The sequence below is a fragment of the Theropithecus gelada genome, chromosome 8 (genome assembly GCF_003255815.1).
Source record: "Theropithecus gelada isolate Dixy chromosome 8, Tgel_1.0, whole genome shotgun sequence".
NCBI lineage: Eukaryota > Metazoa > Chordata > Mammalia > Primates > Cercopithecidae > Theropithecus > Theropithecus gelada.
In genome coordinates, this window is record NC_037676.1 from 92,410,514 (window position 1) to 92,430,103 (window position 19,590).

Below are 19,590 nucleotides of genomic sequence, written 5' to 3' on the forward strand. Positions count from 1 at the left end.
GGCTGGGCAGAGCTCAGGCCTTGTCTCAGCAGGGCTGTCATAGTCGTACTTAATCATGTGGGAAGGTGTGCCCAAGTGGTGGTAGAGCTTCTGACTTTTATGTGAATTCTTCCATTATCTAAATGTTGGCTCAAGTTTTAAAAAATTTGGGCAGGATAACAAAACATATTTGGCCTAGAATCACTAATCTACTTCTGTTTGTGATACTCTAGACATTTTAGATTAGCCAAATTATACCTAAGTAATTTATGTATATATCTCATGGATATACAGTCCTTATCCTCGAGGGGAAGGTGCAGTGTCAAGACTCTCGGAATTGCCATTTTGAAGATTAAAAGTGTGATCATGTCTTATTAGTTTAGATGCTGTAATTTTGGAATACATGAAGGAGGAAGCTATTGTTTATATGATGTGGGAGAGGGATGAGTATGGTGAGGAAGGTGGGTGATAGCTAATTTTTTGTGGGAGAGATTTAGAGCTTGTAACTAAAAAATAATTCTGTATTACCAAAGTTGGAAGACTCTAGAACGTTTTAAGAATTTTAGGTCACTAAAGATCTCCGGAGAAATCAAACTTGATATGAAAGGTATTATTTACATTTTTGAAAAAAACTTATTTCTCTAAAAACCATAAAGCAGGACTTGAAAATCTGTAAAAGCCTGTTTGGTATCCACATTTTATAATTCAAAAAAGCCCAACCAAAATACTGTTTCAGGTTATTAAGGATGCTTCTTTGTAGAAACAGGGGATTGAGTATGATGTGACCCTGTGACATCTGATCATCTCAGTGGGTCTTAATGTTGAAATGAACATCTTCCTTTTAGGCAGAGAAGATGGCTTGAATTTATATTAACACATAATGCTGTGTATTGTTAGGGGGTAATGAGAATTAAAGTAGCTTATCAATTTCTTCACTTTGGTGGGGAAGTGGAATCATAAGGTTAGTATTGATCAGATCATATAAGATAAAAAAGTGCTACGTAATAACCTGTTACATTGTAGACACTAGGAATTATTTTTATCACATGTGACATTTTTACCTTTATATCCTTTTCTCTACCGGTGAGGAGGTTGAGGAAATGTTTTAAAATAAATTTAAAAATAAAGTTTGTGTGCAAATATCTTGTTTAATTATTTTCATGAAGTCCCACATCAAATCCCCTATACACATTAACATTAAAAAGTTAAAAATTATGGTAAAGCCTTCAGAAAATTAGAATACTTTTTTCATTATTATTAATGACAAATTTACCATTCTATTTGAGTAAACTTGTTGATTCATCATCTTAATGTAATAGTTCTGAAGGCAGGTGGCAGCCTTAAGGAAAACTGCCACTTATGTAGAAAAAGATTATTGTGGAGTTGCTTGGATTACTGTGCTTTGGCAAAAGGATATGAAAAGAAAATGCTTTGTCAATATGAAGCTAAAATAAATATGATGACTATGGAGCATAACAAGATTTACAAATGTATCTTCAATTATTTTATACATGATCTCAAATTTTGTCTTTCAGTAACTTTTTTTCTGCTTATAAAGATCTAATCATACTTACTGGATAGATTTGGAAAGTACTAAAAGCCAATCAAACAAACAAACAAAGCAAATAATTATCTATAATCTCATCACTTAGCCATAACTGTAAACTAATGGGTGGACTGTGAAGTCAGATACTGGATTTAAGTCTTTATTCCCCATTATTATTTATTTTTAAAAGTTAGCTACTTGACCTTTCTGTGCTTCAACTTTTTTCATCTATAAAATAGGAGTAACAATAGAATTTACCTTATAGAGCTGTTTTGAGGACTGTGTGGTAAATATTGAATCTACTACTTACTGTTGTTATTTCCTTCTAGTCTTTTTTTCTAAGCATATATTTTTATTTGTAGTTAAAAAATACCGTATATTTGTTTCTTTTTTTTTTTTCATTTAACATCACATTATAAACATTTTCTTGTGCAGTTTCCAGTTGATGAACAGCCTCGTTCTAAATCATTGACCACATTTTCTTATTCTTTCCTTAGGATAAATTTCAAGATATCCTGAATCAACTGATGACAGTCTATTTAGCTTACAGGAATACTCTGGAAGGAAATGGCAGCTTCTGGAGTTTTAACTGGAGTTTTAATCTTGCCACCATAACCTAATGGAATATCACATAACCTCCCTGGTGTGATCATTAAGCTTAGCAGGATCTCAGAGAATAGACAGAGGAATATGTAAGCTGGTTATCAGAGAAGGCTCTGGAGCCTGTCAGTCTGTGTTTTAACCGTGGTTCTGCAACTTTGGCAATATATATATTTTTTATCACTCTGAGCCCTGTCTGTACAACAGGATAAAACTAATACCTATTTCCTGTGGTTGTTGGGAAGATTAAATAGTTTGATATGTAATCCTGGCAGGTGGTAACCACTTAATGAATGTTAGCTCCTATTGTTCATTATATTAAATACCTAAAGTTTGTTTTATGATTAAATGTGAGAGAATGGCAGTGATGTTTGCATGTAATGTAAGTACAAGCTGTTACATATAAAATAGGGCAATACAAATATTTTTGACTCTGAAATGTATTGATTTTTCCCTCCGTTTAAAATAAATAACACAAATATTCTGTTTCATGTTTTGTGGCCAGAAGCTAGCATATGAAGAGGCATTTGATTTAATAAACCTTATAGAGAATTTTTAACAATTTTCTTCAGTGATTCAAAGGTGGAAAGTGATTTTTATCCAGATTATTTTCGTTGAAAGACAAAAATGCTTTATGTTAGTTTTTAAAAAATTAAATTTGGTCGGGTGCAGTGGCTCATACCTGTAATCCCAGCACTTTGGGAGGCCGAGGCAGGCGGATCATGAGGTCAGGAGACTGAGACCATACTGGCCAACAGGGTGAAACCCCGTCTCTACTAAAAATACAAAAATTTAACTGGGCATGGTGGCGCGTGCCTGTAATCCCAGCTACTCTGAGGCAGGAGAATCGCTTGAACCCGGGAGGCGGAGGTTGCAGTGAGCCAAGATCATGCCACTGCACTCCAGCCTGGTGACAGAGCGAGACTCTGTCTCAAAAAAAACAAAAAACCAAAAACCAAACCAAAACACAACAAAATTAAATTTAAGTAAAACACCTGCAGATAATAATGTAAGCATTTGTAGTGTTTACTATATGCTACACACTGCTCTAGGTGCTTTACCTATAATAACTCATATAATCCTCATAATGCCATATGAAGAAATTTATTTTATTGTCCTCATTTTGTAGATGAAGGAACTGAGGCACAGAGAGGTCAAATAACCTGCTGAAGGTTATACAGCTTGGGAGAAATTTCTGTGCTATGTAATCCAGCTCCAGAGCCTGTTCTTTTTAAATCAGAAAGCAAAGAATAATAATTAAGTACAATACCAATATGTTTGCAAAGAGTTTGTGTTAATACAAGAATTTGATTACTATTAAATTCAAGAGCATGTTTTAAAAAATTCATCTGTTTTTTGGAAATATATGTATGCAAATTTCAATTCATTTTTCCCCTTTTAGTTTTTCAGTTATGGGACAAAAATATTATATCAAAACACTGAAGCTTTGCAGTCTAAATTCTTTCCACCCCTTCAAAAAGCGATGCTACCACCTAATAGTTTTCAAGGAAAAGTGGCATTCATTACTGGGGGAGGTACTGGCCTTGGTAAAGGAATGACGGCTCTTCTGTCCAGCCTAGGTGCTCAGTGCGTGATAGCCAGCCGGTAAGTCCCTTACCTTAAGCCTATTGGTGATGCTTTTGAAGAAACTATTCTGTGCCATAGTATTGAAAACACTGTTCGCCTGAGTTGTTTGATTAGCATCTTAATCTTATATGAAATGCTAGAAATATTCTTTAGATTATTTAAATAAATCATTTTGAAAAAGTCAGGTACTATTTGAGATGAAAGAAACAATGAAAACTGTGGAACTGATGTTTGGGTAAACATCCACAATTTTCATTATTTTAATTTCCCCAATTCAGTGGTAGAATATTTCTTTTTCTGTACACAAAGATGAAGTTAAAAAGCTTGACATGCAGCCAGGTGGGGTGGTGTGTGCCTGTAATCCCAGCTACTGGGAAGCTGAGGCAGGAAGATCGCTTGAGGCCCAGAATTTGAGACCAGCTGGGCAACATAGTGAGACCTTGTCTCAGAAGAAACTTTTTTTTTTTTTTTTTTTTTTTAAGCACTACATGGAGGTTGCTTTGTCTTCAGTGGGAATGATTATGGTTACTGCTTTAATTAAACATTAAACCATGAATATATTTTCTTTGTAAAGCTGGCTTATTAAGGAATAATTTAAATCTGTGAGTAGATAATGTTAAAGTAACTGGTTTAAAAGTGACTAATTCAATAAATTAGTATCAAATATATAAAAATGATCTAAATTTGACTTTTAGAAAAAAATTCACGTTGATTTTTGTATATAAATAACATCTATACTTTCTCAGAAATGCTTTTCTTTAAGCTATGGATTCTCTGTATTCTTCAATTTATGAAATTGAAAAATATAATATGAAGTCATACAAGGTGTTTATTTCTAGGAAGATGGATGTTTTGAAAGCTACCGCAGAACAAATTTCTTCTCAAACTGGAAATAAGGTACATTAAAAATCAGTTATTTAATTTAGATTTAGGAATTATAACATGTTCAAATAATTTGTTCATGTGTTTGGTTTAAGAAACCTGGAAAATGTCATTTTCTTTTTGTTATTTTGCAGGTTCATGCAATTCAGTGTGATGTGAGGGATCCTGATATGGTTCAAAACACTGTGTCAGAACTGATCAAAGTTGCAGGACATCCTAATGTAAGTGTAGTGATGACGAAGCCGAACTGCCAGACACTTGATGTTGATAACACCCAAAAACTTGTACAAAGGAAATAAAATGTTGATATTGATGTAGGACAGGCAAGTCCCAGTCTGGGGCTTAGCCTGGGAAGATTCTTGGCTTTACCCAGGAAAGAATTCAAGGATGAGCTGGTGGTAGAAGAGAACAGCTTTTCTGAAGCAGCAGCAGCAGTGGAATGGATTTGTGACTGTTCCTTCAGAGCAGGGCAACCCCATAGTCAATGTGCTGGGCATAGCAGTTGAGAGGCAGTTTTATAGTCATATTTGTACCCACTTTTAATTACATGCAAATTAACTAGGTTTATGCAGAAATTTCTAGAAAAGGGTTGGTAACTTCTGAGTCATCAGTTCGTTGCCATGGAAAGGGCAGTAACTTGCTGGCATTGCCATGGCAATGGTAAACAAACATAGTGCATTGGTGGATATGTCTAAAGAGGGGGTGCTTTCATCTAGGACTTGGTTTAACTAGTCCTCAATCTGGTCCTGTGTTGGAGCTCTGCCTCCAGAATTAGGCCCGCCTCCTACCTCAATATGAGCAAGTGCTGTGTTGAGAAGCACCTATTTTCTGTCCCTCGGAAAATGCCAGTTCTGCTAAAGCAAAGAATGGAGTAGAAAGACCGCTGCACGACTTCCTTTCAGGAATACTTAAAGAATCCATTTATGATTGATCGGAAAACAAACTTGATTTCACTTTATTTAATAAGATTATGAAATAACAAGAGCAGTTATCCAAGAGCACAGCATTGAGTTTAAATGATTGATGCTTTTTGCTTCTGCTAATAACTTTTGATTGTCTTCCTCAGTGGAGAACAATATAAACATGAAAAACTGTAAGAAATTCAAAATTTCTCCTTTTAATACCTGAAATATGCATGAATTTTTTTGCTGTTGCTTGGTATATTTACTGGAGAGAAGCCATTTCTTCCAGTAGTCTCAAAGATAGCACTTTCTATGATAAAGATATTTTCAGAACCAATAACATTGAATCTCCTGTAGAACTAGCCAGAATCTTTATTGATGGTAAATAGATCATCAACCACAAGCTGCTTTGGTTAAGTTAAACTAAAATAACACCAGAAACAAAAAGGCATTTCTTGACATCTTTGAAATAAAATAGAGTCACATGGTAAATATGTTTATCTGTATTAATTTTCTTTTTCTTTTTACCTTTTAAAATTTTATTCATTTATTTTGAGACAGGGTCTTGCTCTGTCACTCAGGTTGGTATGCAAGTGGCACAGTCATGGCTCAGCAGAGCCTTGACCTCCTGGGCTCAGGCAGTACTCCCACCTCAGCCTCCCAAGTAACTGGGAATACAGGCACATGCCTCCACACTCAGCTAATTTTTAAAAGAAAATTTTTGTAGAAATGGGGTCTTGCTTTGTTGCCCAGGCTGGTCTTGAACTCATCCCAAAGTGCTGGGATTACGGGCATGAGCCTCTGCACCCTTTTAGTTTTCTTAATAACAGAATCTACCCTAATTTAAAGACGGCTTAGGATTCTGAAATTTGGTAACTAACATAGGAGGTTTTCACAGACTCAGACTACCAAATCTCATGGTATTGTTTCGTAGGTAACTGTGAACTTCAACTTTATTGTATTATTTCTATTAATATATTTCAGAAACAAAAACCCTGCAGAGAAAATGTTTTTCCTCATCTAAAGTTTCTGTAACTTGCCTTGTCCATTTATTAGATTGTGATAAACAATGCAGCAGGGAATTTTATTTCTCCTACTGAAAGACTTTCTCCTAATGCTTGGAAAACCATAACTGACATAGTTCTAAATGGCACAGCCTTTGTGACACTAGAAATTGGAAAACAACTAATTAAAGCACAGAAAGGTATGTTTATTTGCTTTTCTCATATTTATTTGACTCTTATGTGTGCAAGGTTCTGTGCTAAGCTCTGTGATACTTTAAAAGTCAATGAGACAGTCTACACTTGTACAACTCACAATGTAATGGAGAAAAATGATATTTAAATAATAACTATGTATTACAATTTGAGCAGTAATAAATGTATGTTTCAAGTGCATTGGCAATCCAGGGACAGGAATGACTAACACTCTTTAGGGTCAGTGATCAGGTTGAGGAACAAGATGCAACTTAAGCTGGAAGTTCAAAGATCTAGATGTAGAGAAAGAGGAGGGAAAGGACATGTAAATGTCCATGGATAGAGGCCTTGTGGAGAGGAGGAGCATAAGTACATAGGGAATGATGAAAAACTTGATGTTATTAGAGATGGGGAGAGGAGTAGGAAATGACTTTGGGAAGGTGAGTTGGAGTGTAATTGGGAAAGTTCTCAATACCAAAATAAGGAGTTTAATGTTAATTCTGAAAGAAATAGTAAGTATTTTTGTGTAGATTTCCATTGAAAGTGGAACAAAGAATGTGACTTGATTGGAAAGGTTAGTGACAACAAGATGGATGATGGAAGGAGTGCTATTCAGGAGGATTTGATTTTTCTTTTAGCATGTGGCTAGATTGCATGGGAGATAAAGTAGAAGATATTTAGAAGATGAGATCAACAGGCCTTATTGATTTGATGAGAGTGTTTTCAGATGGGATGAAGAGTCTGAATGACGTTAATACCACTGAGATTAAGAACATTGGAGGGAAGATAGATTTAGAAGTAACTTACTAGGAGAACATTTTTGTTAGTATTACGAATGAATTACTTTACAAAAGTTCATAGGTACATGAATAGCAAACATGTCTAATGTATATATGTGTGTATATTCACATATATCTAGAACCAGTGTACATTTATTCACCTGACAGACACTTACTAATGACTTTTGGGTAGCAGGCCCTATACTCATACTCAAAGCAGAGGTGGACAAGACTCTGTCCTTGAATAATTCGGGGAACTTGAAGGATGGGGGTATTTTCTGAGAGAAGGTGGAGAGTATTCTAAACAAGGAAAATAAGGAAGAGTTCTCATGCTCCTCAGAGCGTGTCCTTTGAGTGCTGAGGGGAGGAAAGAGGGCATGGAGCTGACCAGGTTCCTCCCTCTGGTTCAGAAACCTTTGCCTTACAAGGTTCAATTTCTTCTTTTGTGCAGCGCAGGTGATCCTAGCACCAGCTTGAGATAGGATATAGGAGCAGAGAAATGCTACAGAGGCACTAACTGTGTGTGTGTGTGTGTATGTGTGTGTGTGTCTGCTCACACACATACACTAATAGCTTCCATCCTTTCTATGCACTCATTGAAATTGAAATTCCTGGTTACTCATTTCCATGACGGCAGAATGGATGTGATTTGTAATTGGAATTTGGATGATAAGTGTTTGATTTGATTTTTTTTTTTTTTCCGTGGGGGGTGGGAAGATGGATAGGAGTGGAAAGGGGGACAGGGAAGAGTGTGACTCCTCTCTGTTCTCTTCTCTATCTGAGGAACCTTGATCTCTGTATCTCTCCTGTGTCTCTGCCTCTGATTCTCTCGCCCTACCCCTTGCTCATGTCTCAATCTCATTCTCTACTGCTCTGCCTCTGTCAGCTCCTCATTTTTAGTTCTCTGTTTCTCTCTTCATCTGTCTCTTTTGTTTCTTTGTCCTTCTTTGCCTCATTGTCCCTTATTTCTTCCCTTGCTCATCTCTGTGACACTCGATTTCTGTCTGACTCTCCCTTCTTTCCTCATTATTGTCTTTCATTTTAACATGGACTCTGATCTATTCTTGTTCATCACATTGGATTAAAATTCTATGGGCTTCATTAAAAATATATTAGATAAGATACCTTTTTAAAAGATGGAAGCCAGTTTTTATTCTTCCAAGATTCCTGTCAGTTATTGATGCTGTAAGCTGACAGAGCTTAAAGAACTTGGACCACTGGACTGAGGGGAGTAAACAATAAAAGATTTGTCCTGGTACTAGATCGACAGTCAAGGAACTGAAGCGTGACATTTTTAACAATATCATGTCTTCCAATCTTGCACCATTTATTTAGGTCTTCTTTAATTTCTATCAGCAGTGTTTTGCACAGGCATTGTACAAGTTTTGTTAACTTTCTCCCAAAGTACTTACATTTTTGGTGCTATTGCAAATGGCACTGTTTTCTAAATGGTATTTTCTGTTTCTTTTCTTGTAGTATTTAGAAATATAATGGATTAGTTTTGTGTATTGATGTTTTCCCTAGGAGCTTGCTAAACTCAATGGTTATTACAGTTGTTTGTTTGTTTGTTTGTTTGTTTAGATTCCTTTGGATTTTCTACATTGGTAATACTGATAATGAAAAAAAGACATTTTTTATATTTTCCTTCCCAATTGATAAGCCTTTTATTTTCTTTCTTGCCTTATTTTACTGGATGGGACTTTCACTAAAATATTGAATAGTAGTGGTAAAAACTTAGATTCTGCTTGTTCCTACTATTAAGAACAAATCAAATACATGGAGGAAAGCAATTAGTTTTTCACTATTAATTATGATTTACCTGTAAGTTTTCATAAATATCCTTTATCAGCTTTAGGAAGTTCTCTTCTATATCTAGTTTGCTGATAGCTTTTTTAAAAAGTTATTATTATTATTATACTTTAAGTTCTAGGGTACATGTGCACAACGTGCAGGTTTGTTACATATGTGTACATGTGCCATGTTGGTGTGCTGCACCTATTAACCCATCATTTACATTAGGTATATCTCCTAATGCTATCCCTCCCCCCTCCCCCTACCCCATTACAGGCCCCGGTGTGTGATGTTCCCTGCCCTGTGTCCAGGTGTTCTCACTGTTCAGTTCCCACCTGTGAGTGAGAGCATGCGGTGTTTGGTTTTCTGTCCTTGTGATAGTTTGCTGAGAATGATGGTTTCCAGCTTCATCCATGTCCCTAAAAAGGACATGAACTCATCCGTTTTTATGGCTTCATAGTATTCCATGGTGTATATGTGTGACATTTTCTTAATCCAGTCTATCATTGATGGACATTTGGGTTGGTTCCAAGTCTTTGCTATTGTGAATAGGGCCACAATAAACATACGTGTGCATGTGTCTTTATAGCAGCATGATTTATAATCCTTCGGGTATATACTCAGTAATGGGATGGCTGGGTCAAATGGTATTTCTGGTTCTAGATCCTTGAGGAATTGCCACACTGTCTTCTACAATGGTTGAACTAGTTTACAGTCCCACCAACAGTGTAGAAGTGTTCCTATTTCTCCACATCCTCTCCAGCATCTGTTGTTTCCTGACTTTTTTTTTTTAATACTTTATGTTCTAGGGTACATGTGCACAGCATACAGGTTTGTTACATTTGTATACATGTGCGATGTTGGTGTGCTGCACCCATTAACTGGTCATTGACATCAGGTATATCTCCTAATGCTATCCCTCCCCCCTGCCCCCACTCCACAACAGGCCCCAGTGTGTGATGTTCCCCTTCCTGTGTCCAAGTGTTCTCATTGTTCGATTCCCACCTATGAGTGAGAACATGCGATGTTTGGTTTTCTGTTCTTGCAGTAGTTTGCCGAGAATGATGGTTTCCAGCTTCATCCATGCCCCTACAAAGGACATGAACTCATCCTTTTTTATGGCTGCATAGTATTCCATGGTGTATATGTGCCACATTTTCTTAATCCAGTCTGTCATTGATGGACATTTGGGTTGGTTCCAAGTCTTTGCTATTGTGAATAATGCCACAGTAAACATACATGTGCATGTGTCTTTATAGCAGCATGATTTATAATTCTTTGGGTATATACCCAGTAATGGGATGGCTGGGTCAAATGGTATTTCTGGTTCTAGACCCTAGAGGAATTGCCACAGTCTTCCACAATGGTTGAACTAGTTTACAGTCCCACCAACAGTGTAAAAGTGTTCCTATTTCTCCACATCCTCTCCAGCATCTTGTTTCCTGACTTTTTAATGATCACCCTTCTAACTGATGTGAGATGGTATCTCATTGTGGTTCTGATTTGCGTTTCTCTGATGGCTAGTGATGGTGAGCATTTTTTCATGTGTCTGTTGGCTGCATAAATGTCTTCTTTTGTGAAGTGTCTGTTCATATCCTTCGCCCACTTTTTGATGGGGTTGTTTGATTTTTCTCTTGTAAATTTCTTTAAGTTCTTTGTAGATTCTGGATATTAACCCTTTGTCAGATGGGTAGATTGTAAAAATATTCTTGTAAAAATATTCTCACTCTGATGGTAGTTTCTTTTGCTGTGCAGAAACTCTTCAGTTTAATTAGATCCCATTTCTCAATTTTGGCTTTTGTTGCTGTTGCTTTTGGTGTTTTAGACATGAAGTCCTTGCCCATGCCTATGTCCTGAATTGTATTGCCTAAGTTTTCTTCTAGGGTTTTTATGGTTTTAGATCTGACATTTAAGTCTTTAATCCATCTTGAATTAATTTTCGTATAAGGTGTAAGGAAGGGATCCAGTTTCAACTTTCTACATATGGCTAGCCAGTTTTCCCAGCACCATTTAATAAATAGGGAATCCTTTCCCCATTTCTTGTTTCTCTCAGGGTTGTCAAAAATCGGATGGTTGTAGATATGTGGTGTTATTTCTGAGGGCTCTGTTCTGTTCCATTGGTCTGTATCTCTGTTTTGGTACTAGTACCATGCTGTTTTGGTTACCATAGCCTTGTAGTATAGTTTGAAGTCAGGTAGCATGATGCCTCCAGCTTTCTTCTTTTGACTTAGGATTGTCTTGGCAATGCGGGCTCTTTTTTGGTTCTGTGTGAACTTTAAAGTAGTTTTTTCCAATTCTGTGAAGAAAGTCATTGGTAGCTTGATGGGGATGGCATTGAATCTATGAATTACCTTGGGCAGTATGGCCATTTTCACAATATTGATTCTTCCTATCCATGACTATGGAATGTTCTTCCATTTGTTTGTGTCCTCTTTTATTTCGTTGAGCAGTAGTTTGTAATTCTCCTTGAAGAGGTCCTTCGCATCCCTTGTAAGTTGGATTCCTAGGTATTTTATTCTCTTTGAAGCAATTGTGAATGGGAGTTCACTCATGATTTGGCAAATGCACCTTGTTTCAGAAGTGGGAAGAGTAGAGCATAGTGGAAAGCTTTCCTTATTTGTCAGTAGTGTGAGTGCAAGGTGTATGTTGCTTAGCATATGTATATAAGAACCACATGAGTACATTTTTTATATTGTGTCTACATATTTTTTCTAGAACAGTAGGTGCATCTAAAGAATATTTTAAAACACATTTTTAGTTATCTGTTGAAATTTATTAAGGCAGTGTTAGTATCCTTTTAAAATCACTTTTTGTAGAGTCATCTCGTTTGATGGGAGAGTTCAACCTCATCGGTTAAAATTTCTTAGAGCAACTGTGTACCTTATTTTGGTGTTTTTTGAAGATAAGGTAAAGGTAAAGTGATTTGGGAATTTTGAAAAGAAATTTTTTTTCTTTCTAAGTGGTAATTAGAAATGTCTTGGCAAGGCAGTAGTAGTTACATAGTAGTTAAGAGTGCAGGCTCTAGAGCCTAACTGCCTAGTTCCAATCCTGGTTAATACTTGTTAGTCCTATCAACTTGGACAGATCAGCTTGCTGTGCCTGTCTTTTCTGTAAAATAATGTTAATAATAAAGCCTTTCTCCTAGGATTGCTCTAATGATTATATGAGCCAGTGTCTGTAAAATGTTAAGAATAGTTCCTGGGCCAGACTAGTACTCAGTAAATGTTAGTTATGAAAGAAAATGTTAAGTTTCCTCCAAGGTGGGTGTATTTTTACATCTTTTACAAGGGGACCATCAACTCTCTGAAACTTAGGTTTTGACTCATAATTAAAATTGGTTAGAAAAACCAGAGCCCTGATATCACTTATTATAATTAAACTTAAAAATAACAGCCTACATGAGGGATGTATTTATATTAAATGTTTAAATGAGAAAAGTGTTTCCTTAGTAGATAATATTATTTATATAAGGTTATTCTAGTTTTTAAATGTTATAGTCCTATTTTGAGTAGCTTTTAGAGAATTAAAGATTTTTAGATTTTCATATGGGCTCTCATTGAAAAATGGCTGGGAGACAGGTATCCTCTGTGCTCCCATCAAAAAGACAGAGAAGTTTGTCTTCTTACCATGATTGTCAGTAAGATTAATTGCTAGCAATAATAGTAGAAGAGTTAGAACTGCAACAACAGCTCAGTTGTGTATTTAGGCATACAAGGAGTTCAGTGTTGCTTATATGTGACGTATAATGCCTGAAGGGGTAGGAGATGAGGCCAAGCAATGTGGACTTTATCCTTTGGTGATAGGTAAAGTTAAACAAGGATTAAAAAAAATTCGTAAGATACTTTATTTCTGTTTGCTGGAAAATTGACATAATACACTATGCTAGTCCCCCATTGTGGCTACAACAAATGACCACAAACTTAACAGCTTAATATGTCAAACACTTATAATTTTATAATTCTGTTTTTCACAAGTAAATGCACAGAGTTGCTTGCCTGGTTTCTCCGCTTCAGATCTTATAGGCTAATATCAAGGAGTCACCCAGCAGAGCTCACGTCTTGGAGGCTCTAGAAAGACTCTATATACAGGCTCATTCAGGTCATTGGAAGAATCAAGTTCCTTGTGGTTGTAGGACTGAAGTGTATATGTTCATGGTTGCTGTCAGCTGAGGGCCACCCTATCTCCTAGGGACCTCTCTCTGATCCTTACATAGGGACTGGTACATCTCAGAGCCAGTAATACCACAATATGTCTTTCTCATGCTTGGGGATTGACTTTCCCTTCTACCACATCTCTCTTGCCTGCTCCTTAAAATTCATCTTTCTGACTACAGCCAGAGAAAGTTATCTGTTTTTAAGGGTGTATGTGATTAGACTATGTTACTTGGATAATCCCAGAAAGGTCCCTGTCTTAAATTCTGTAATCTTTCTTAACATCTTCAAAGTTATTTTGCCATGTAATATAAGAAATTCAGTTCTTAGGAATTAGGGCATGGGATCTTTAAGTGGGGTCATTCCGCCCACACATATTTCTTGTCTTGTTAGAAAGGAAACCCTCAGAACAACCAGAAAATTTTGAAATAAGTAAATAATCATGTAATATCTGTAAAGTAAAACATGCTTCCTTAGAATGGCACCCTTATGCACTGCTCAACCATGTGTAGCAGCCCTGACCTACCGGCGGTTCAACAAAGTCTTAGATGTGTCCATGAAACTAGGGGACTGGGATGCCTGTTGGAGTCTTGGCTTATACAGTTAGCTTCCATTCTGGTGATGTTTCGTAACACAACTTGCCAAATTATTAATACACAGGTAGTAAATGGCAGTCTTTTTGCATGAGAGCAGAAGAGTAATAGGTGGAATCAGTAACAGCAGTAAATTAACAAGTAGTTCTTAGAATCTAATGACATTTGCTGGACACTTCTTATGTTCCTGTTTTACAGGAGATAAATCTAGGGTCCAGAGCAGGGATGCAACTTCCCCAACGTCTCATAGCTATACAGCTGGTAAATAGTGGAATCAATTTCTGAGCCCAGGTGTCTGTACTATTCCCCTTCTGTTGGTCACTGGAACTAAAATTGTTTAGTGAATCTTTCAGTTTTCATAGTTTGTACTGAAACCAGATTTTAGAGCTTTTGAATCTTTTAAATCATAATCTTGCACGTATCATAGCTTTTTTGATAGATAATATGATTTTTAATGTTCTTTTATTACTATTTTTTCCATTTCAAAATAACGAAGGATGGGCTAGCATATTTATTTCATTTATTGCTTCCCTTCTCTATTTTCTTAACCTCATTAATAATATAAATTCATTTCTATTGTATGCTCTGAGCTGTTAGAAACTTGCCTTTTATAAAGCTTTTCCATGGGCAGTTATTCTAATTGAAATAATGGGACTCTGTACAAGAAGGAAAATAAATGTGACTAACCCTGGGGATCTAGGAATTCTTTGCTTTGCACTTTAGCACCACTGTTCATTTTTCTGAAGCTACTAATTGTTTCACCTTGCAGCATTAATGCTATTGGAACAGTGCAGTTTCAAACTTTTATCTCCCTTTTACACTCAGGAGAATTAAAAGCCACATTATCTCATTCTAAGAGGTGGGCTACCCAAATTTTCTAGGCTGAGAAAATAAAACCTAAAGGGATAAAGAGAATAGTAAAATAACTTTCATTTCAGCATCTAAATTGTGTTAGGATGGCTTAACTCCTTTCCCACGCTTGGAGAAATGTATGTGTTCAGTCTTAGTTGAAAGATAGTGCACTTTCCATTGGAGCATTTGCTTTATATTTGTCACTTTTAAAGCAGTTTTTTTTTTTTTTTTTTTGTAATTTTGCTATAAGAATGATGCAGTTAGCATCTGTTGTCAGTGTACTGTAATGGAGCTCACTAATGTTCTACATCCCTCCTCTTTCACAGAGTACGATTTTGGAAGCAAAGTAATTTTCAGTGATCTGAAAGCCTGTTTGATATATAAAAGGAGTTACCAGAATGACTAACATAACCATTCTTATTTTTTCCTATCCTCAAAATGGTACTCCTGCCCCCTCCTCCACCCCCGTGTTTCCCAGGATGTGCTGAGTTTTCTTTCTACTCTGGAAAATGCTGAGAGAAAGAGAAACTAAATATATGGAGCAGAGAAAAAACTTATCTGAATATTCTTCAAAATACTTTCCTTGTAGTCCTTCAAATTTAAATTTCTAAAAGTATTTACTGTTATGTAAAAGATGTAAACTTATTTTGATCCTCTTGCAAATATTATTGTCTTATCCAGTGTTATGAATAAATAAGAAGAGAAAAATCACTGATTTCTCAGGACCTAAAGATTACTCTTTTAAGCCTTCCTTCCTTCTTTCTTTATTTATTTATTTATTTATTTTTTGAGATGGAGTCTCGCTCTTGTCACACAGCCTGGAGTGCAATGGCATCATCTTGGCTCACTGCATCCTCTGCCTCCTGGTTTCAAGTGATTCTCCTGCCTCAGCCTCCTGAGTAGCTGGAATTACAGGCATGCCCTACCACACCTGGCTAATTTTTGTATTTTTAGTAGAGGCAGGGTTTCACCATGTTGGCCAGACTGGTCTCAAACTCCTGACCACCGGCGATCTGCTCCTCTTGGTCTCCCAAAGTGCTGGGATTACAGGCGAGAGCCACTGTGCCTGGCCTCATTCAGTTAATTTATTGAGAACCTGCTGTGTCCTAGATACTATTGACCACTATATGTACAGTGTCACTTTTTAATATAGCTTTTATACAGTCAGTTATTTTAAAAAGAAATTTAGAAAACAAGAAAAAATATTTTATATTTACCTGCATATTTACTATTTCTTTCCTTTTGACAATCTGTTTCTCTATAATGTCATTTTCATATCATCTTGATTTTTGAAGGGTATTTTTGATGGATATGGAATTCAGAGTTAACAAGCTTCTTTCAGCACCTTAAAAATGTAGCTCCATTGTCTTCTAACTTATATTATTTTTAGAAATGAGAAGACGATGAAAATTTTTATCTGTGTTTGCGTATTTTTATTGTTTATTTTTACCTTTGGCTGCTATTAAGATTCTATATATCACTGGTTTTCAGTTATTGATTATGACAATGTCTTTATTTTTTTCCCCCTGTTTATCCTGCTTGGGATTCATTTAGCTTTCTGCATCTGTAAGTTACAGTTTTTACCAAATTTGGAATTTTTTAAGTCCTTATTCAAGTATGTTTTCTTCCTCTGTGACTCCAATTATACGTTTGTTAGAATGCTAGATACTGTTCCACAGGTCAGTGAGATTCTGGGTTTTTCCTCAGGTTTTTTTTCCCATTTGTCTTTCATTTTAGATAGTTTATATTGCTGTGTCTTCGGATTCGTGGATCTTTTCTTCTACAGCTAAGCTTATTTGTTCAGTTTTTCATTTCACATATTGTATTTTTGTGCTTTAGAAGCCATATTGGTTTCTATTTTGTATTTTCCATTTTTCTCATCATATTAATATTTTCAGTGAAATCTTTAAAAATATTTGTAATAGCATTAAAAGGCTATTTGTCTGCTACTTCTGTCTTCTCTGTCATTTCTGGGACTCTTTGTCTATTAGTCATTTTTCTCCTTGTTAGGTTTCTGTGTCTTTATGTGTAGTAATTTTTTATTGCATGCTGTGAATGCTATGTTGTTGTTGTGTACTTGTGTCTGTGTATATTTTAATTTTTTTTTTTGAGGTGTGTGATTTTTTTGTTATTTTGGAAAGCTTTTAAATTACTTGTGCATCAGTGTAATCATTTTTAAGGGTCATTTTAAAGCTTTATTTCAGCAAGTATATAGTAGTCTTTACTTTGGGGCTAATTTAACCCTCCTACTAACTCATGTTTTTTTTTTCCTGAGCTCTCTACTGAAAGCCCTGAATGTTCAGTGAAGCTGCTTAGAACTCACATGTCTCCCAGCCCTATGCGAGCTCTGGGAATTGCATCACTTACAGCTTCCTGATAGTTGTTCTCTGCTTGGCCTCATGGAATCTCACACTAAACATGTATAGCTTATTATTTATCTAAAGACTCATTGAGATTCCATGCAGCTTTATGGAGTTCTATTAATATCTCTGCCTACTTTCCTCCTTGGAGGAACTCTTAGAAACCTTAGTTTCCTCAGGCTCCCCAAACCGATCTCTATCTTCTTAACTCATTGTGAATGCCATTTTCTGCTTAGGTTCCTCCTCCTCATCCTTCCATCTATATAGTACCTTTAGGCAGAAATCTAGAGTATTTCAGGGCTTATTCATTTTCCTTCTCTCAGAGATCATAGTCCTTCCCTGCCTGCTGTGCAGTATCTGTATATAATTGTAGCATATATCTTACTCAGTTTTCTTGATGTTTATAGCAGAAGGGTAAGTTCATTATGGCTGGAGGCAGAAGTCCCTGCTAGTTTAATTTTAATTCTGATTTATTCTTATTCAAGTAGTATTTAGTTAATGGGAATTCTGACCAGCTGATTATACAAGGTGCAATAGGGGCATGCCTCTGAGATTTGGGCTTTTGTATTGACTCACCAGGCATGCATTCCAAGTAAGTGCAGACCGGGCCATCCTAAATCACAAGATTAGTAGCAAGACATATCAATTTTCTTATTCTCTCATTAATTTAGAGTGAAGTTTTTAAAAATACTTCAGTTTTTCTTACACCCTCTTTAATCAGATCCCATTTTTATAAATCATGTTTTCCTTATGTGAAGTGATACAGCTATATTGCTAATCAACTGTATCCTTGTAAAATTTCAGGAGCAGCATTTCTTGCTATTACCACTATCTATGCTGAGACTGGTTCAGGTTTTGTAGTACCAAGTGCTTCTGCCAAAGCAGGTGTGGAAGCCATGAGCAAGTAAGTACTTCCTTGTCAATCCTGTTGCTGAACGTAACTAATAGTTTGGTGGTGCAGGGAACTAAATTCTTGCTTTCTGGTGTCCATCCAGAGAAAAGTAAAACAAAGACTTGGATTCACCATGAGACACACATTTTATCTCCCAGATAAGTCTTATTTGTCTATAGCAGCATTGTCCTGTGGAACTTTCTGCAGTGATGGAAATGTTCTGTAAATATGCACTATCCAATAGCCACATGCAGATATTGAACCCTTGGAATATCCCACTATGACTGAGAAACTAAATTTTAAAAATTAATAGTTGTATATGGCTAGTGGCTGTGTATTAGACACCACAGGACTATAGCTTTTTTGCTCTCCCAAAGATCTTTATCAGTGCCATCCCTAACCCCTCTCATAAGCACATCTTTATTCTTTTATTTCACATACTGTTTAAGGTTAATGGGACTAACACAGACTATGAGCACTTGCCAAGTCCAGTGGCCTTCTCTCAGCAGAGTATAACTGCTTTTTTTTTTTTTTCTCTGAGACAGGACTTCACCCTGTTGCCCAAGCTGGACTGCAGTGGCGCAATCATAGCTTATTGCGGCCTTAATCTCCCAGACTCAAGCAATCCTCCCACCTTAACCTCCCAAGTAGCTGGGACTACAGGGAGGTGCCACAGTGCCTGGCTAATTTTTAAAAATTGTAGAGATGAGGTCTTACTGTGTTGCCCAGACTGGTCTGGAACTTCTGACCTCAAGAAATCATCCTGCCTCAGCCTCCCAAAGTGCTGGGATTACAGGCATGAGCCACCATACCCAGCCATGATTGCTTTTTGAATTTGTTCTCCATTGTCTTTGTTAAAATGGGGATTCTCATCATTTCATTGCTTGTCTGGCTTGCTGTAATCACGGTATATTTCTTTGCTACCAATCTCTTCCCCTTGTATTTTTTATTCACATTTTCACCAGAATTATCTTTCTAAGAACATGTATGTCTGCTCACGACACTCCCCAGCTAAAAATCTTAGATCATTTCCTGTCACTCTTTGGAATAAAAGCCAGAACTCACTATGGCATTCTAAACAGACTTGTCTCTGGCCATTGTTAATTAATTTATTTATTCAATAAGTATTTATTGTATACCTTATATGTGCTTTGTCCTAGGGATATGATAGTGCTGGAAATAGAACAGTCCTCATTGTCAGCTGAGTTTAAATTTTTTACTATTCCATTTATTATTTCCATGCTTTAATTTCCATTAACTGTTCCATGTTTCCCTAAACGTACCATACAGCTTTCATATGTCTATGCCTGAGTTATATTGTTGTTGGAATTTTGCTGTGATGTTTTGCTTACTTCCTTTGGGATGTTTTCTCTGTAATCATTTCCTCCTCTCTGCCTTAAAACTTTGTTTAATCCAATCTAGTGAGAGGACAAACACTAATAAGTAGATTCTAAAATGAAGGTAATATACCAATATAGCA

The 19,590-nt window shown here is 36.3% G+C and overlaps 1 protein-coding gene across 2 annotated transcripts in view; it reads left to right on the forward strand.

The window, feature by feature from the left end:
• The window catches only part of DECR1 (2,4-dienoyl-CoA reductase 1), a 51,894-nt gene that overhangs the window by 11,620 nt on the left and 20,684 nt on the right, over positions 1-19,590 (forward strand). For both annotated transcript variants that reach the window (XM_025393653.1, XM_025393654.1), the window contains 5 exons: positions 3,528-3,730; positions 4,552-4,609; positions 4,729-4,815; positions 6,553-6,700; positions 18,023-18,122. In XM_025393653.1, coding sequence (XP_025249438.1) covers positions 3,528-3,730; positions 4,552-4,609; positions 4,729-4,815; positions 6,553-6,700; positions 18,023-18,122 — 596 coding nt within the window. The remainder of the gene's footprint in view (positions 1-3,527; positions 3,731-4,551; positions 4,610-4,728; positions 4,816-6,552; positions 6,701-18,022; positions 18,123-19,590) is intronic.